The 15573-nt window shown below is 54.4% G+C and overlaps 2 protein-coding genes across 2 annotated transcripts in view; one reads left to right on the top strand and one right to left on the bottom strand.

Moving 5' to 3' along the window:
• LOC136109393 (uncharacterized) overlaps positions 1–15573 on the bottom strand; it is a 163436-nt gene that overhangs the window by 44719 nt on the left and 103144 nt on the right. The gene's annotated exons all lie outside the window — the stretch shown is intronic.
• SOX9 (SRY-box transcription factor 9) lies at positions 2986–8095 on the top strand. Its single transcript, XM_065852617.2, has 3 exons — positions 2986–3743; positions 4752–5005; positions 5485–8095. The coding sequence occupies exons 1-3, from the start codon at positions 3313–3315 to the stop codon at positions 6267–6269; spliced, it is 1470 nt and encodes a 489-aa protein (XP_065708689.1). The 5' UTR covers positions 2986–3312; the 3' UTR covers positions 6270–8095.

Raw genomic sequence — 15573 nt, 5'->3', positions numbered from 1 at the left:
GGCAACGCCTTTGTTCTTAGAGAGTTCTGCTAGAAGCCAAATCCCCCAGTTTTGCCCCCATTTTGCACCGCGGCGAACACGAGCAGGGAAGTGTTTCTGTGGATGGGGAGGCGGCACCAGCTCCTCCTTGGGTTTGTCACCCAGCGAGGGGACCCATTGGTGCTGGAGCAAGAGGCGCCACCGTCCCGGGTGGTGTCAGAGGGGATGGGTGACCTCACAGCATCCCGGGTGAGGTCACAGCATCCCGGAGACATCACACCCAGACACACGGAGGCTTTAGGACGGCACAAACCTCACCAGACGCAACAGGGGAGCTGGGTCGACCACCCCCAGCTCCCACAGAACACCCGTAAAACGCAGTTTATGTCAGCACAACCGCTCCAATACACATAAATATTGTGTTTGAGAGCAAAATGTCCCCAGATTCCCAACACGGGTGCTATTCCCTTTGCGACCAAAGCTCCTGCCTCCTCCGCTCTCTGCTCAGAGAGTCACCTAAAAACCTGTGGTTTGATTTAGCACAAGGCAGAACAAATCACCGAGCGAGGGCTGCAATCCACACGCTGCTCCGAAACCCTTCCCTGCCACCCGAGCTTGCCGCTCGCTGTAAAACAACGTTAATTCTTTCAAAAGCAAAGAAAACTTCCATGCTGACATAAAGGCAGCAACAGCTTGTCACTTTAAAGGAAACTTCCAGCCTCGCAAAATGACTGTGATTAATCAACTTGTCCGTATTGTTCAAATAGTCCGTAGAGCAGGAATTAGAAATAATAATTCAGAAATTATAAAATTACACGCGCTAACGTAACTGGAAAGCTCTTTGCCATTTCTCTTTTGTTTATTGTTCAAACTTGTCAAACCACTTTCTTTTGTTAAAACAGATTCTTCTGCAGCGAAAAGGCAGAGCCCCTTTCAGCAGATGGACTTTTGGAATGAAAAATGTTCTAATTATTACACTTTTCATTAAATCAATTATCCTCCCAAATTGTTTTTGTGTGGAAAGCCACAGAACAATCTGTTGTCACCAGATTTTTCTCCTCCAGGTACGTTTGTTGCGATTTTTGCTACAGCAGCTCCAGCTGAGATAAGAACAACCTAGTGCCTGAGTTTTCTTTGATGCTCCTATAACAAATACGTATACCAAAAGAGATTTGTTGAGCTAAATTCCACTCGTGCACCAGCCCAGAGCCGAAATCGCCACGGGAAAGTATTTCAAAATCATCTCCTTTAACATTCGCTATACGTTTACCTTTTCCACTGCAAATAATGATACGAAATTCATCATATCTGCTCCTGGATTACTGCACGTTTAGCGAAGTGAAGCTACGTAAGGCTGTGAAAACCGCGTTCGGTGTCACAGGCATGAGAAACCCCAAATGCTCACCAAGAAAAGTGCCCCCTGCTCTGAGCCCCCTGCTCTGTCAGACAAAGGGAACAGGACACTTACCTTTCAACTCCCCCAAAGAAAACTACTTGCCAAAAGTTTGCAAGCGGAAGAAAAAACCCCAACAAAACAACAAAAGCCTCAGGGCAAGATAGCAAAAGGCGAGCAGGGTCTGCCGGGGAGGTTGCTTTCGATCGCATTTATTCAGAGCTCCTTCCCCCGCTGCCTTTTTCCCTTTTTTTTTTAACTTTTTTTTTCATATGCCATTTCCAATACCTTTAGAACACACTTATTAACGGGACGGTGACAATGGCGATAAGGGATCCGCGGCTCCCGTGCGGCCGCTGCCCCGCAGACCGTGCGGCAGGACGAGGCAGCAAATAAAGCATAAAGCACCATCTTTAATGCTGGAGTTGAGATGAAAAATCACCCCGTGCGGGTTTGGTGAAGGCAGAACTGGCAAAACGTCTCCCCCCAAAACCCACTGGTGGAGCCCAGCGTGCAGGGGAAGGAGAGCAGCTGCAAATTCGGTTCTCAGCAAACACCCCCTCTCCTTTAAACTTTGCACCATGAAATCGGCTTTATTTTCTGATCGTGACACCTCTCCCGCCAGCATCCCTGATATTGAATTCTTACGTGTATGGAAAGTAGTTTGCTGATAAAAAAAAAGCAAACACCGTATGATTCGCTACAAAGAGAAATATTTGCGTTTATCTGGGGATAACCCTGGAAAGCTCCCAGCGCTTATTTGTTTGCTACTTTGTTGTTTTGTTTTGATGATAAGAGTTGGTAAACCCAGCAAAACTTTCTGGGGAGGTGGATGGGGAGGGGGTAGCTCCTTCTCCTTGCGGAGCTGCAGCACCAGCTTCACCGGCCGCAGCGGAGCCGAAACATAATGTTAGAAAGAGAAATAAATGGGGGGGTTAAGGGGACGGACCTACAGCGCGGCGGGACAGGCGCTGGGGCGCCCCCACCACTACCAACAAAAAAAGAGTAACTTTGGGGTATTTTGGGTTCCACGCACCCCCCGTGTCCGCCCCCGAACAGCCCCAGCGCGGGGGGCGCGGACACCCCACCCCGCGGGCGCGCAGCGCTCCCCGCCCCCGCGCTCCCCGCGCCGTTCCTGGGCCTTTGGCGCCCCCTCTGGACGGCGGCGCGCACCGCCCGCGGGTCCCGCCGCGCCGCGCTCCGGCCCGCGGGGCCCCCGGGCGCCGCCACGCTCCTCCATCGCCGCTCCGCGCCCGCGGAGGGCAGCCCGCGGGGGCAACTCGCAGCAAACCTCCCCCCGCGCTCGCAACGCTCATTCCTCAACTCCCGCGAAAACAGAAAACGCCGCGGCGGGCGGACCGGCGCCGAGCGGAACGGAGTGCGCGACTCGCCGCCGCTCCGCACCCGCGCAAACCGGCTCCGTGCACCGCGCCCCGCCCGCAGCGCCCCGTCCGCCCGCCCCCTGCGCGGCGCTGAGCGGCGCTGCGCGCCCGCCGGCCCCGCCCCGCGGCGGCGGCTCAGCCAATGGCGTGCGCGCCAGCCCCCGGGGGCCGCCCTCCCATTGGCGGAGCGCTCCCGAGCCGAAATCGCCGCGCAGGGTATTTATTCCCGCGCCGCGGCGCGGGCCGCAGAGCCGCGCTGGAGACCGGCGGGGCACCTGGGCCCGTCCGCCACCCACGGCCACCCCCCTTGCTCCTTTCTTTCCTACAACTTGCAAAAGTTTCTCTCCTCGCCTATTTTTTTTTACTTAGAAGGGTAGGGTAAAATAATAATAAACTTTTGCAAACTTTTTTCCAGCCTTCTCCTGCTCTCCCTAGCCGGTGGAGACTTTGTCTCTCCTACTTTTACTTTTTTAACTCTTCCCTACCCCTTAGCCACCTGATTTTTTTTTTTAATTTCTATTTTTTCATCCCCTGTCCCCCCCTTTGCCAATTTCTCGCATGAATCTCCTAGACCCCTTCATGAAAATGACAGAAGAACAGGACAAATGTATCTCCGATGCCCCCAGCCCCACCATGTCGGATGACTCTGCCGGCTCCCCCTGCCCCTCTGGATCCGGCTCGGACACGGAGAACACCAGACCCCAAGAAAACACCTTCCCCAAGGGTGACACAGACCTGAAGAAGGAGAGCGACGAGGACAAGTTCCCAGTGTGCATCCGAGAGGCGGTGAGCCAAGTGCTCAAGGGCTACGACTGGACCTTGGTGCCTATGCCAGTCCGGGTGAACGGATCCAGCAAAAACAAGCCCCACGTGAAGAGACCCATGAACGCGTTCATGGTGTGGGCGCAGGCGGCCCGGAGGAAGCTGGCTGACCAGTACCCACATCTGCACAACGCGGAGCTCAGCAAAACCCTGGGCAAGCTCTGGAGGTGAGTGCGGAAGCCGGGACGGGTCAGCGGGGAATGCTGGGGGGAGGCTGCAGCCTGCAAAGTCCGCTCGAGCTTGTACCAGCGCTCAGAGGAGGTGGAAGAGGAGGGAGAGGATGGTCTCAAGCCTGGAAAACTCGCTGAAAACTTGTGCATGTGCTGGCAAACTTGTTTGGCGTGGGAGAAGCCAGAATAATAGGGGGAAAGCAGGGAAAGTAGTTCCCTGAGGCTGCCTTCTGGTCTTGCAAGTGGTTTCTTGAGCAATGCCCCGGGTGGCAGCTGGACCCGCCAGGTTGGGGGGGACTGGCAGAGCCCCCGGGCTGGGCCAGCGGGCCCTGCCTTGGCGTTTGTTTGTGCTCTTGTCCAGAGGAAAAGATGGTTTTCTGGATTGCATCAGCTTGGCCCGGGAGAAGAAGCGATGCGAGGGGAGGGGGCGGCAGGAGCCGGTGCAGGGCGAGCGCTGGCCACGCTGTGCCAAGCCCGGCTTTGGGGTGGGTGCGATGAGTGCTGCGTGGCTGGGTGCCCTCCGACTGCCAAAATGAGGCAGGGAGGGGAGGAAAACAGAAGGCAAGTGAGTCACCTGGCTGCCTCTGTGACTGCAGGAGGAGTGGGGGGTGAATCCTAAATTTGTGGCTGCTCTTAGGGCAGGAGGAGAAAGCAGCGAGCAAACCTGGCCCTGGCAGGCAGGGACAGGGCCGTCACCTATAGCACTCTGGGCATGGGACGTACCCCCTTGCAGGGGTGGCTGGGGAGGGACAAGGGCCAGATCATGTCACCAGTTTCCCACCTCCTGTTCAGCTGCCATAGCAGTCCAGCTATTTGGCTGGAGGGGACAGGGAGGGGATGACAACCAGCGTGTGCCCCAGATGAGGGGTTCAACATCGCGGGGGGCTTTGTGTGGCGATTCGGGGAATGGAGACGAGAGGTTTGTGCTGCTCTTAATGCCATAGTGGGGGGAGCCGGTATTGCCCCCCAGGAGCTGCAGCCCCTCAACCCTCACATCCCCCCCAGGCTGCTGAACGAGAGTGAGAAGCGTCCCTTCGTGGAGGAGGCTGAGCGGCTGCGGGTGCAGCACAAGAAGGACCATCCCGACTACAAGTACCAGCCGCGGAGGAGAAAGTCGGTGAAGAACGGGCAGTCGGAGCAGGAGGAGGGCTCCGAGCAAACCCACATCTCCCCCAACGCCATCTTCAAGGCGCTGCAGGCGGACTCCCCGCAGTCGTCCTCCAGCATCAGCGAGGTGCACTCCCCCGGGGAGCACTCGGGTAGGTACCCATGGCCCCACCAGGTGTTACGGGGCAGGGGGGGTTAAGTCACAACCACCTAAGAAAAGTTGCATCCCAAACTAGTCTGACACTGGGAATGGGTAAGAGGGGGGGAAACAGGAGAGAGACCTAGAAATGCAGTGAGAAGGTGTCAGCTGCACCAGGGGAGCTGCCCGCAAACGCTGCGGCCACTTCCACCCCGTGAGAAACGCTAATCCGTACTTTTTAAATAAACCAAAAGACAGCCCTGCTCTCGCAGCTCACGTTTGAAGGCTCAGTTATGTTACCCGTCGCGATAGACAGGCACCGATAGGGCTCGTCCGTGTTCCTCGCACCTGGCGATGTTTGTGTTGCCCTACGCAACCGCGTTGAGAAGCGACGCGCTGCTCCGCGCCCGCGGGTTAACCATTAACTGCCGTATCGCACCGTCCCACCAGCGACACCCCCTTCACGCCCGCGCCTCTCCCTTCCTTCCGCAGGGCAATCGCAGGGCCCCCCCACGCCCCCCACCACCCCCAAGACGGACACACAGCCGGGCAAGCAGGACCTGAAGCGGGAGGGGGGTCGCCCCCTGCAAGAAGGCGGCCGGCAGCCGCCCCACATCGACTTCCGAGACGTGGACATCGGCGAGCTCAGCAGCGACGTCATCTCCAACATCGAGACCTTCGACGTCAACGAGTTCGACCAGTACCTGCCCCCCAACGGCCACCCGGGGGTCCCGGCCACCCACGGCCAGCCCGGCCAGGTCACCTACACCGGCAGCTACGGCATCAGCAGCACGTCGGGTTCGCCGAGCGGCGCCGGCCACGTCTGGATGTCGAAGCAGCAGCCGCAGCCGCCGCCACAGCCGCCGGCGCAGCCGCAGCACGGGCTGGCGGCGCTGAGCGGCGAGCAGGGCCCCGCGCAGCAGCAGCGGCCGCACATCAAGACGGAGCAGCTCAGCCCCAGCCACTACAGCGAGCAGCAGCAGCACTCCCCGCAGCAGCTCAGCTACGGCTCCTTCAACCTCCAGCACTACGGCTCGTCCTACCCCCCCATCACCCGCTCCCAGTACGACTACAGCGAGCACCAGAACTCCGGCTCCTACTACAGCCACGCCGGGGGGCAGAGCGGCGGCCTCTACTCCACCTTCAGCTACATGAGCCCCACGCAGCGCCCCATGTACACCCCCATTGCAGACACTTCGGGGGTGCCCTCCATCCCCCAGACCCACAGCCCGCAGCACTGGGAACAGCCCGTCTACACGCAGCTCACCAGGCCCTAGAGCCATTTAAAAAGAATAACAAAAAATAAATCTTAAGAAAAAAAAAATCAACAGCGAAAAAATAAATCACAGAAGCAGCAGCAAGAACGGAGAACTCCCTCAGACTATTGTCCTTCTTTGAAATTAATTAATAAAACAAAGACGCTACATTTGAAGCTGGAAGGGAGGAGAGGGTGCCTGGAGCCTCCTGCGCTGGGGCAGCCTCCGGAGCGCCCAGAACTCGGGACGGGCTTTGCCAAGGACTGGACTTTAATCCGCTTCCAAGGCACGGCGTGGAAACGACACTCGTGACCAACCGGCTCCCCGACGTGTTCTCTGGACTTTTGTAATGATTTGGGTTTTTTTTTTTTTAGCAGTAATTAAAAAAAGAAAAAAAAATGGGGGGTGGGGAAGAGAAAACTCAAGAGTCCTCTGTGAGGAATATTCTCTATTTTAAATATTTTTTAGTATGTACTGTGTATGATCCGTCACCAATTTGAGGGGATTTATACATATTTTTTAGAGATTTTTTTAAAAATGCTCTTATTTTTCCAACAGCTAAAGAAACAAAACAATGACACTGAGCGGAGCGGTCCGAGGGTTTCTTGCAGAGATATTTTTGTATAGATAAGCGCGTCTCTCTCTACAAATAAAGCAGCAAGCCGGCGTGGTTGTAACGCCCGGTTAGCGGCCGGCGCCGGGTCGGCCCCGCAGCGCGGGATGGAGCGGGGAGCGAGCGCGGGAGAGGCTTTATTTTTCTAACTAAGAGCAAAACCAGCCGGGAGGAGATTTTTAACTTTATTTTTTCATAACCTCGAGCCTTAAGAAAGAAAAACAAAAAAGATTTTTTTACAAGAATAATAAGAAGAACAGCCCAAAGCGCTGTTGAGAAGCCTTAAGAGCAGCCCTGTGCTGAGCACCCGTCCCCAGCTCTGGGGCTGGGGGGCAGGTCGACCCCCTCCGATCAGCCCCCCGTCCGCCCCAGGCCTGATGCAAAGCCCGCCCAGCGGCTCCTTGTGCTCGCGGGCCATCACAGAAACTTTACATTATTTATTTTGTGAGAAGAGCAGTTTTTAATCACGATTCTTTCATTTTTTTGAGTCTCCCTTCTATCCTAAGTCCTTTCAAAAGCATTTGCATTCGGAGCATTATTTGGAAGGTAACCGTGCCTGTTAAATTATGGTCTAAACCGTAACCAGTCCTTTATTTATCTCTTTAATCCTTTTTTATTATTATTATTATTATTCTTTTTGGAATCTGTGTCCTGGGTTTGTACAAACTTGTGCTCTTCCTTTGGTTATTTTTTTCTCTTTTGTCTTAAGGATAAACTGGAAAAAAAAAAGAAGAAACTGTACAAACTGCGGATTGCAAATGTAGCGCATCACTGAACCATTCGCCTTGTTTTGTGCCTCAGCCCTCGGGGCCACGCGAGCTGGTGCGGGACGAGACCCAGCGCCCCGGCACCGCTTCCCGGCTCCCCCCGATGGGCCCGGCTGAGGCTGTGGCTGAACAGCTAAGGATTGCTTTTTAAAAAAGACAAACTTTTTTTATTTAAAAAAAAAAAAATGATATATTTGTTAACATTTTTTTTTAGGGATTCAGTAGAAGAAAATCAAAAAAAATCTTAAAGCACTCTTATAATATGGCATCTTCCTATTTCTGTATAAAAGCAGATCTTTTTAAAGTATTTCTGTAACTTAAAAGACCTGTCATTTAAATCATATTTTGTCTCTAGGTAAGTTTTTGGTTTGTTTTGTTTGCAAGATCCTTCTCTTTGTGAAACTTACCTTTTTTTTTGGTTTTGTATATTATTGTTTGCAATAAATACACATTGTATTAAAAGTTAACCCCCCCCTGCCAGTCTCTGATTCATTAAGAGCCTCCAGGTCACGCCAAAGCCCCGGGGTGGTTTTGGTTTCACTGGTGGGGTTTGGGGTGTCCCCCCAAAGAGACAGCGGAGCTGGGGACAGGACGGGATTCAGAGATGGGACCAAACCAGGGTGTGAACCCCGCGCTGTCACCCGCGCGTCGGCTGCCCCAAGTCTTTGGGGACAACAAGAGGAGGAGCTGCCGAGGGGCTTCGGGCTTTCAGGTCATTCTCCCCAAACCACTGAAATTCTCCCAAAAGAGCTGAAATCTCCCAAACAAGCAAGCAGGACACGTGTCATCCCCAAAGAGCTGTGTCACTGCTCGTCCCCTGCTCTCCCACAGCCCCAGAGATGCAGCACGAGCACCTTGGCAAGGACAGACCCGCCGGCCCGGCACCGCTTTTCCGATCGAACCCACCCCGGGGTGAACCTGCTCCAAACTCGTGGTTTCTAACCCCGCAGCTCACGGTGCTCCAGGCAACCCCACCTCATCCCACCTCGCTGTGATGAGCTGTGTGCGTTCTCTGCCCCACTGGTTCCTGACACCGGGAAGCGCGCACCCAGCGCTGGCATCGCCGCAGGGGCCGCGGGTCCCTTCCCCTCCAAGGGCACAGTTATTCACATAGGAAAACTTCTGCTAAAACATCACAACTTGACCCAGTCTCAGCACCCAGCAGCCCCACGCTGCGAGCCGAGAGCATCGCAGTTCAGCTCAGGGAGCCCCAAAAAACCCACCTTTGACCCCCGGAGGTGCACCCAGCACGGGCACCTGGAGGCAGGGACGCCGCAGCCCCAGACAGAGCCCAAAGAGCTCAGCACTGCCCTGCAAAGCCTCCACACGGTTGTAAAATATTTACTCTCACTACGAGTAACACTTAAGCCAATTAACTGAAAGGGATTCATTTACTTTGTGCATTACTTAGGGTCACTGTCACTATTTCCCCGTGCAATCAGCCACTGCGGCTGGTGGGAACACTTCGGTCCCAGCCATCTTCCCGCAGCACATGGTGGGTTTCCCCTGCCCAGTCGGACTTTGCACGCTGCGAGTTTTGGCTTTGCTGCTCCTTAGGAGAGAAGAACAAACGCAGCTCCCGGTGTTATGGTGAGGAAGGGCCCGGCAACCCCGGCGAGCGCTCAGCCCACGGCTGGCACAGCACCGCCGAGAGCCGCGGACAAACAGTTCAATAAACCACTTCATGTCTTCCTGATGCTCGTGTAGGTGGGTTGGGTTGCTACCCAGCAACAAGCTGGAAAACATCCCAAAAACGGGACAGCCTTTGCCCGCCTGTCTCTCCGGGGGTCTGGGCTGGGAGGGACCCTCCGCATCCCCCCCAGTTTGCACTGGGCGCAGGGAGAAGTGGCGGGTGGGATGATCCCGATAAAGCAGCAATGCCGTGAACCAGGGCTCAGCCCGGCTGCTCCGGGCTCTGCGGTGCCATTTCTGTCCCAACAAAGCCGTGCTCGGCTCCCAATGGCTCCACCTTCCAGCCGGAAGCATCTCGGGGATATCTTCCCCGCAAGAAACCAAAAGAGCAAACCTCATGACCCAACCCTGGACCTATAACTTCTGCACTGTTTACTTATGGTGTGGGCTTTAATGCTCTTGGCCTCCAGTTGGGAAAAGCGAGCTGGACGTGGGTCCCCGGGCAGCTCCGAGATTCCTGCTCTGTGCTCTGCTTGGGGAGGAAAAGGAGACACCGAGAGAGAGAAAAACATGCTGAAAAATCTGCAAAGCTTCAGGGCACCTTGTGCCAGAAAGCAGAGCAGGAGGGGTGGGGAGAATAAAAAGAACTGAAGGGAACTCTGACAATGCTGCAGGGCAGGTTTGAGGTGGTGCAGATAAGCACGGGCGCAGGGACAGATGTGCACCGGGGTTTCTGCAGCACAGTTTGGAAAAGAATCACCCATTTTTTATTTAATTTGTTTTTAGAGGAATGGGTGAGACATTTTCAAAGCAGCTGTGGGGAGCGGGCGCTGCAGCCCCTCTCCCACCCAGGTCCCCGTAATGCCCCACCATGCGGGGCTCCGCGCCGGCTCCAGCCACACACAGCTCTGCGCACCGGCCGCCTGCAGCGGTGGCAGCTGCTCCGAAATTCAGCTTCAATTTGCATTTCCTCAGCCAGCTGTTCATGTTGACATCTTATTAAAGCCAGGGCTTTCTCCAAGAGAGGCTGCAAGATCGCAGCCAGCTGTGCGCCGGGATCCTGGGATCGGCTGCGGCTCCTGCCCAGCTGCAGCGCTTGGGACGTGTAACAACAATATATCACAGCGGAGCCGGGCTCGCTGCGAGGCAAGGGAGATTTGCTAGGGTTTCTCTTTTCCTTTTTCAGGGCCCAGTTCCAGGAGTCAGGTGGTTAAATGAAATGGAGATTTATATGTCAAAGTGAAAAGAGCAAGCTGGGTTCCCCCCGCACCCCAGCGCTGGGCTCCCGCCCAGACCACGCTCAGCGGGGACACCCTGGCTCCAGCAGGGAATCGCTGCCACCCCAGGAGAGGTGTCTCAGGAATGAGGGGACAAACACGAGTCCCCCTTTCTCTGCTGACACCAGCAAAATTTCACTAAGATGCTTGGACTCAATGCTGTACAGATAAACCCATCCGGCCAAGGTGGGGAGAGAGGAGAGCTTAGAAACGCAAACACCAACGGGTCCAAAGGATCAGCGAAGACTTGAAAAATGCCTGGAACATCTGTCTAGCACAAGCCTCCTGCCTCTCGCAGATCAGAACAAGGTTGGACAGGGATACGCAGGTGGGATCAGAGCAGCTCGGGATGCAGGTGCCGAGGATGCACCATGCGATGCTGCAGGTCACCGAGCCACCGCTGTCCCCAGCCAGGCTGCTCCCCCTCGCCCAGGGGCTGCACCCACCCCCAGGATTGCTCCTGCACCCACACACCCTGGGTTTGCAGCACCAGCTCCAACAGTGTGAGGGCAGACGGCTGCATGCAGCACCCATGGCACGGGATGGGGAGGATAAGGGGTCCGGCAGGACCCCCTGCTCCCCAGCAATCTGCCTACAGAGAGGAAGGCAGAGCCACCCCCATTGCAGAATTAAAGGCAAAGCCACCCCCATTGCAGAATTAACCCTCTGGAGCAGGAACAAGTCATCATCAAGTGGCCATTCATGGTTCCAGGAGCAAAGCCCGGTGTCACCCGCCCATCCCGCAGACCCCAAAATTCCCAACAACAGACCACAGCCACCACAGCCACCCACATGAGCGTGGGCACAGACATGCCGTAAGTGCTACTGTAATATAAATAATTGATCCTAAGGTGCCTCGGGGCCCATAAAGACTTCGATTGTTAGTTCTTTGGGTGAGAGCCCACCTCTTTACAACGTGTTTGTACAAGGACTACTCTAATGGGGCGCTGAGCTGCAACTGGGGTCCTGAAGCGCTATTGTAATACAAACAGTAATCACGCAATAGCTGTTATACAAGCGGCCCCTGCTCAGAGCTGCGCTCACAAGGCTCATAAACCAGGCAAGACTCTCCCGAAGCCAACGGGAGCTCGGCCCACGCGCGGGGAGCGGGATCAGAGTTGCTCGGCCGAGCCTGTGGCCGGGAAATCCCCCTTTAATTCTGCATGTGTGTGTGTTTGAGTGCCCCTGCCTGTGTACGTGCGTGCACAGAGATGCTGAGACCATCCATGGCGAGCAGCTTGAGCTCTGAGACGCGTTGTTTGTCGAGCTGGGGCAGGGAGCTATTTGTTCATTAAAACAGAGTCATGTTCATAAGAGGCTCAATAAAAATCTCCTGAAATAAGAAATAACAGCAACTATACACAGGGAAGGGAAACAAGCCTCCAAATTCACGTTTCTAATTAATTACCTGCCTGGGAGCTGCTCTCAGCTTTCAGTGATTAAAGCATTTTATGGGGAGAAGGTCTGAGCTGGGTCTGTGCAGCTCACGAGCACCACGACCGCCGCGTCCGGGCGCGGAGACGCGATAACAGCCCCACGGCCCGACAGAGCCGGGCGGCCCCGGGTCCAAGGGCTGCCCAGCCCAGACAGGCGCAGCTATTAAGTCTGGAAATAAGTCAATTTTTAACAAGGTCTGAGCTGCGACTTGAGGAAACCCACGGGGTGAATAACGTGTGGCCGTCCCAAGACGACCACGTGCAGAAAACACCTGGTGAGAGCAACCCGGCCCCATCCCCTGCATCTGGCATCGCCTCCATCACCCTCCTTAAAAATCCCATTGAGATGTCCAGCTGCAGACTCCAGATTTGCAGTGCGATTCCCCAGCATTTCAGGGCACTGGTTCAGACCCCAGCCCGGAGTTTCCTTCAAGACAAAGTGAAGTTTCTCACTACTGGAAAGGATTTAACCCTCGGTGCTCGAGGTGACAACTCGGATGTCACCTCCAGCTCAGCGCGGGTAGGACAGCGTTTCAGCCCAGCCACCCCCAGGTCCCCTGTGCACCCTGAGACGTGGCAGAGGGAAAGGGAGAGAAAAAGCTTTACATTTGATCATTTGATTTTCCTTCCCCCACCGTGGGGATTAATTACACACGTCGGCTGGGCACAAACCAACTATCACCAAGCAAAGTCTCACTCCATAAATTTTAAACTGCTAATAATAAGGCTGGACAGGAGTTTTAAAGCTTCAGTAGACAGTTTACAATTAACCTACTCCTGTCAGCTGGAAAATCACCTTACAATGTGATTCCAGTTCACGTCTGACTCACTTCGAGTTAGAAACGGCTTCTGAAATCAAGTAAAGGCGCCGTGCAGAGCCGGGAGGAGGGTCCGAGGGACAGTGGCAGCAAAGACCTGACCTGCGTTTCTCCCAATGTTGGGGCAGCCCTCGGGAGCTGGAAACCAACCTCCCCGAGTTCTGAAACTCTTTGGGCTCATCTCAGTCAAATTTTCATCATCTGCTCCAAGAGCACAATAACTTGGCTTAACACACCTTTGGATTTGCACTAGTGATGCAGGTGAGCGAGAAGACGATGTACCTGTTGAAGCCCCAAGCTACCAGAGATACATAAGGGAAGATGACCCAACGTCATCGTGCCATGGAGCATCTGATGTGCCCACCACACCAGCCCTGGCGCCTCCTCGTTCTCCAGGGGCTTTTTCTAAGGTGTCCAAACTGGGAGGTGGAATCCATGAGCTGGAGCCACCATCTTCATGGTGACCTCCCAAGAGAGCCAAGCTAACCGGGTCCACACAGAGATCCCAACAGCGCAACCATGGGTCACATCCCTGTAACTCACTGGTGTCTGGTACCCTCTTCTCCCTGTTTAACAGCTCACTTACAACTTTTTAAAGATAAGAAGTACTATGAACAAAGTACAGAGTTTCTTTGGTGAACAGCATTTTGTGAAGCATCCAAACAGCCTACTTGGAACCTACAGCCTCACAGCCCAAGACACAGACCCCTTATCTTTGGCCACAGCCACAAGGTGAAGTTGTTTCAAAAAGGTCCCATCTGAAATATCTTTTAACCGCCCCCCCCCAACAGTGAATTGCATTAGTAAGGAGTAAGTTAGGGGGGTAGGGAGACACCCAGTCATTTTCTGTGATTAAAAGGCAAATTTTATTCCTCTAGAAACTTGGAAGCAAATGTGGCGTTGCTATGGTTTCACACCCACTGGCTGGAAATGACAATATTAGCAGGGTGACCTGGTAATTAGAAACTGTGCCCCCAGGTCAGACTGCGGAGAAAATAAAGAGAGATTACGGAGTCCTAAAGACACAGCATAATGCTGCGGGCTCCTGGGCTCCCTACCTTTTATAACCGGCCCATTTAAATGCAGATTATGACTTTCCACCTGGGGCTGCTAATCTGTCTCACAGCCAGATCAAACAATAAGGCATCTCTCCGCACTGTGGGGCCAGGGTGCTTTGGGGCTCGGTCTGTCATCAGGTCTGTCAGTCTGTCTATCCCCCTTTTTCTCAGGGTAAAACCCAGAGTTTTTCATTCGCGGATGATTCTTTTTCCACCCTGGATGTTTACGACCTCCTCTCCCTCCCCCAAAACCCCAACGATTTGGAGCAAACCAGGCTCAGATTTTCCTCTGGGTGATGCAATGTAAAACAAGGGGGAGCAATTAAGCTCATTAGCATTGGGCTGGCATGCACTCAATTTAGCGGGGGGAAGGATTATGCGCTGGATTATGCAGGAGGGTGATTTGGAAGAAGCAGGTGGCTCCTCTCGGCCCAACATCCCTGTGATGGCACGGGGCACACTTTGATGGCCCAGAGTCCCTCCCAGCCAGCATATCCTACTGGTCTGGACTGGGCGAGGGTGGGCAGATGTTTGTCATCCCCATGGGAGTTACCTGTCCCAGCACCTGTGACATTGCTCCAGCCCTTCCCCAGTGAGATGTCTCATGGGAACAAGCAGCACCAGTGTCAACAGCGTCTGGAAACCATGCTGAAGGACAGGGAAGCCAAACCCCACGTGTCTGAAGCAAGGAGGGACACCTGCATGTCAAAGCAGGGGAAAACCTCCAGATCCAGCTCGGATGGCCTGAGCCATCGGCACAATGAGCAGAAACACCCAGGGAGTCCTTCCCTGGCAGGGTCAGTGTGGTTCATGCTGGTCCATCCCTGCCATGCTCAGCAGACCCAGGTTCGAAAGAAACAACGCAGAAGTAATTCCTGCAAGCTGGATATTAAAAATACATCCCCTGTTCTAAACGCCAACAGAGCGGGGAACACCAGCATCATTAAAGCCAGGTGAGGACATCAACACCAGCAGGGAGGGAAAGGTTCAAGCTCCTCAAGCTCCTGCACCTTGCTCTTTAATGTTTTTCATTTCCCCCAAGTGAGGGAGCATTTCAGGAGGGTTAATAGGGACACCGAGCAGCTCCGTCCGTGTGTCTGTCATATATTCTCACAACCCCGAGCAGGTGTCGGGTGCCTGGGCACCTTCAGAGCACCAGGAATCATGTCTGCTTTTCTGAAAGTGCCAAACCAAATGCCTCTTGACCCAGCTGGTCCCACCACGAGCTGGCAACAGCCCCCGGTGTAAAACATGGGGTTTTAGGTCCCACACTCCCTCGGATGGACGGTTACCATCCATGTCGCTTTACAGACCTGGAAACCCCATGTTTCAAACATTCCCCATTGCAAAGCCACCTCATCCTTCTCAAAGGAAGGACAGAAAAGTAGAAAATTATGCTGCCTTCTTCCCATGTCCCCTCTTCACAAAATGCTCTCAGCAGACATAAGGAGGAAAAGCCAACACGGCACCCCAGAAAAGAACCCAACTACACTTGGCAAGATCGGCCTCTGAACGCAGATGTGGGCAAAACCCTTCATTTCCAGCTGCCTTTTCTTCAGCTGTGAAACAGCAATTGCTCCTGGTAGCTGTGCTAGAGCAATAGAACAAGGACAAGTGAGTGCTGGAGTGCACGGCCCTGGGAACACAAGAGAAGCCAGACTGGGTCCCCCAAATCTTCCCATGCACACATCTGGCATCCAGGCAAACCCAGCCTCTTCTGTGCC

The sequence above is a fragment of the Patagioenas fasciata genome, chromosome 18, assembly GCF_037038585.1.
Source record: "Patagioenas fasciata isolate bPatFas1 chromosome 18, bPatFas1.hap1, whole genome shotgun sequence".
In the NCBI taxonomy this organism is placed as follows: Eukaryota; Metazoa; Chordata; class Aves; order Columbiformes; family Columbidae; genus Patagioenas; species Patagioenas fasciata.
This window is presented reverse-complemented; position numbering and strand designations above follow the sequence as displayed.

What these genes read in the sequence shown, in the direction of transcription:
- SOX9 (XM_065852617.2), top strand. Translation starts at nt 3,313, where the DNA reads ATGAATCTCCTAGACCCCTTCATGAAAATGACAGAAGAACAGGACAAA. An exon ending in ACCCTGGGCAAGCTCTGGAG is followed by an intron (nt 3,744 to 4,751) that starts GTGAGTGCGGAA and finishes CATCCCCCCCAG; the next exon opens with GCTGCTGAACGAGAGTGAGA. An exon ending in CTCCCCCGGGGAGCACTCGG is followed by an intron (nt 5,006 to 5,484) that starts GTAGGTACCCAT and finishes TTCCTTCCGCAG; the next exon opens with GGCAATCGCAGGGCCCCCCC.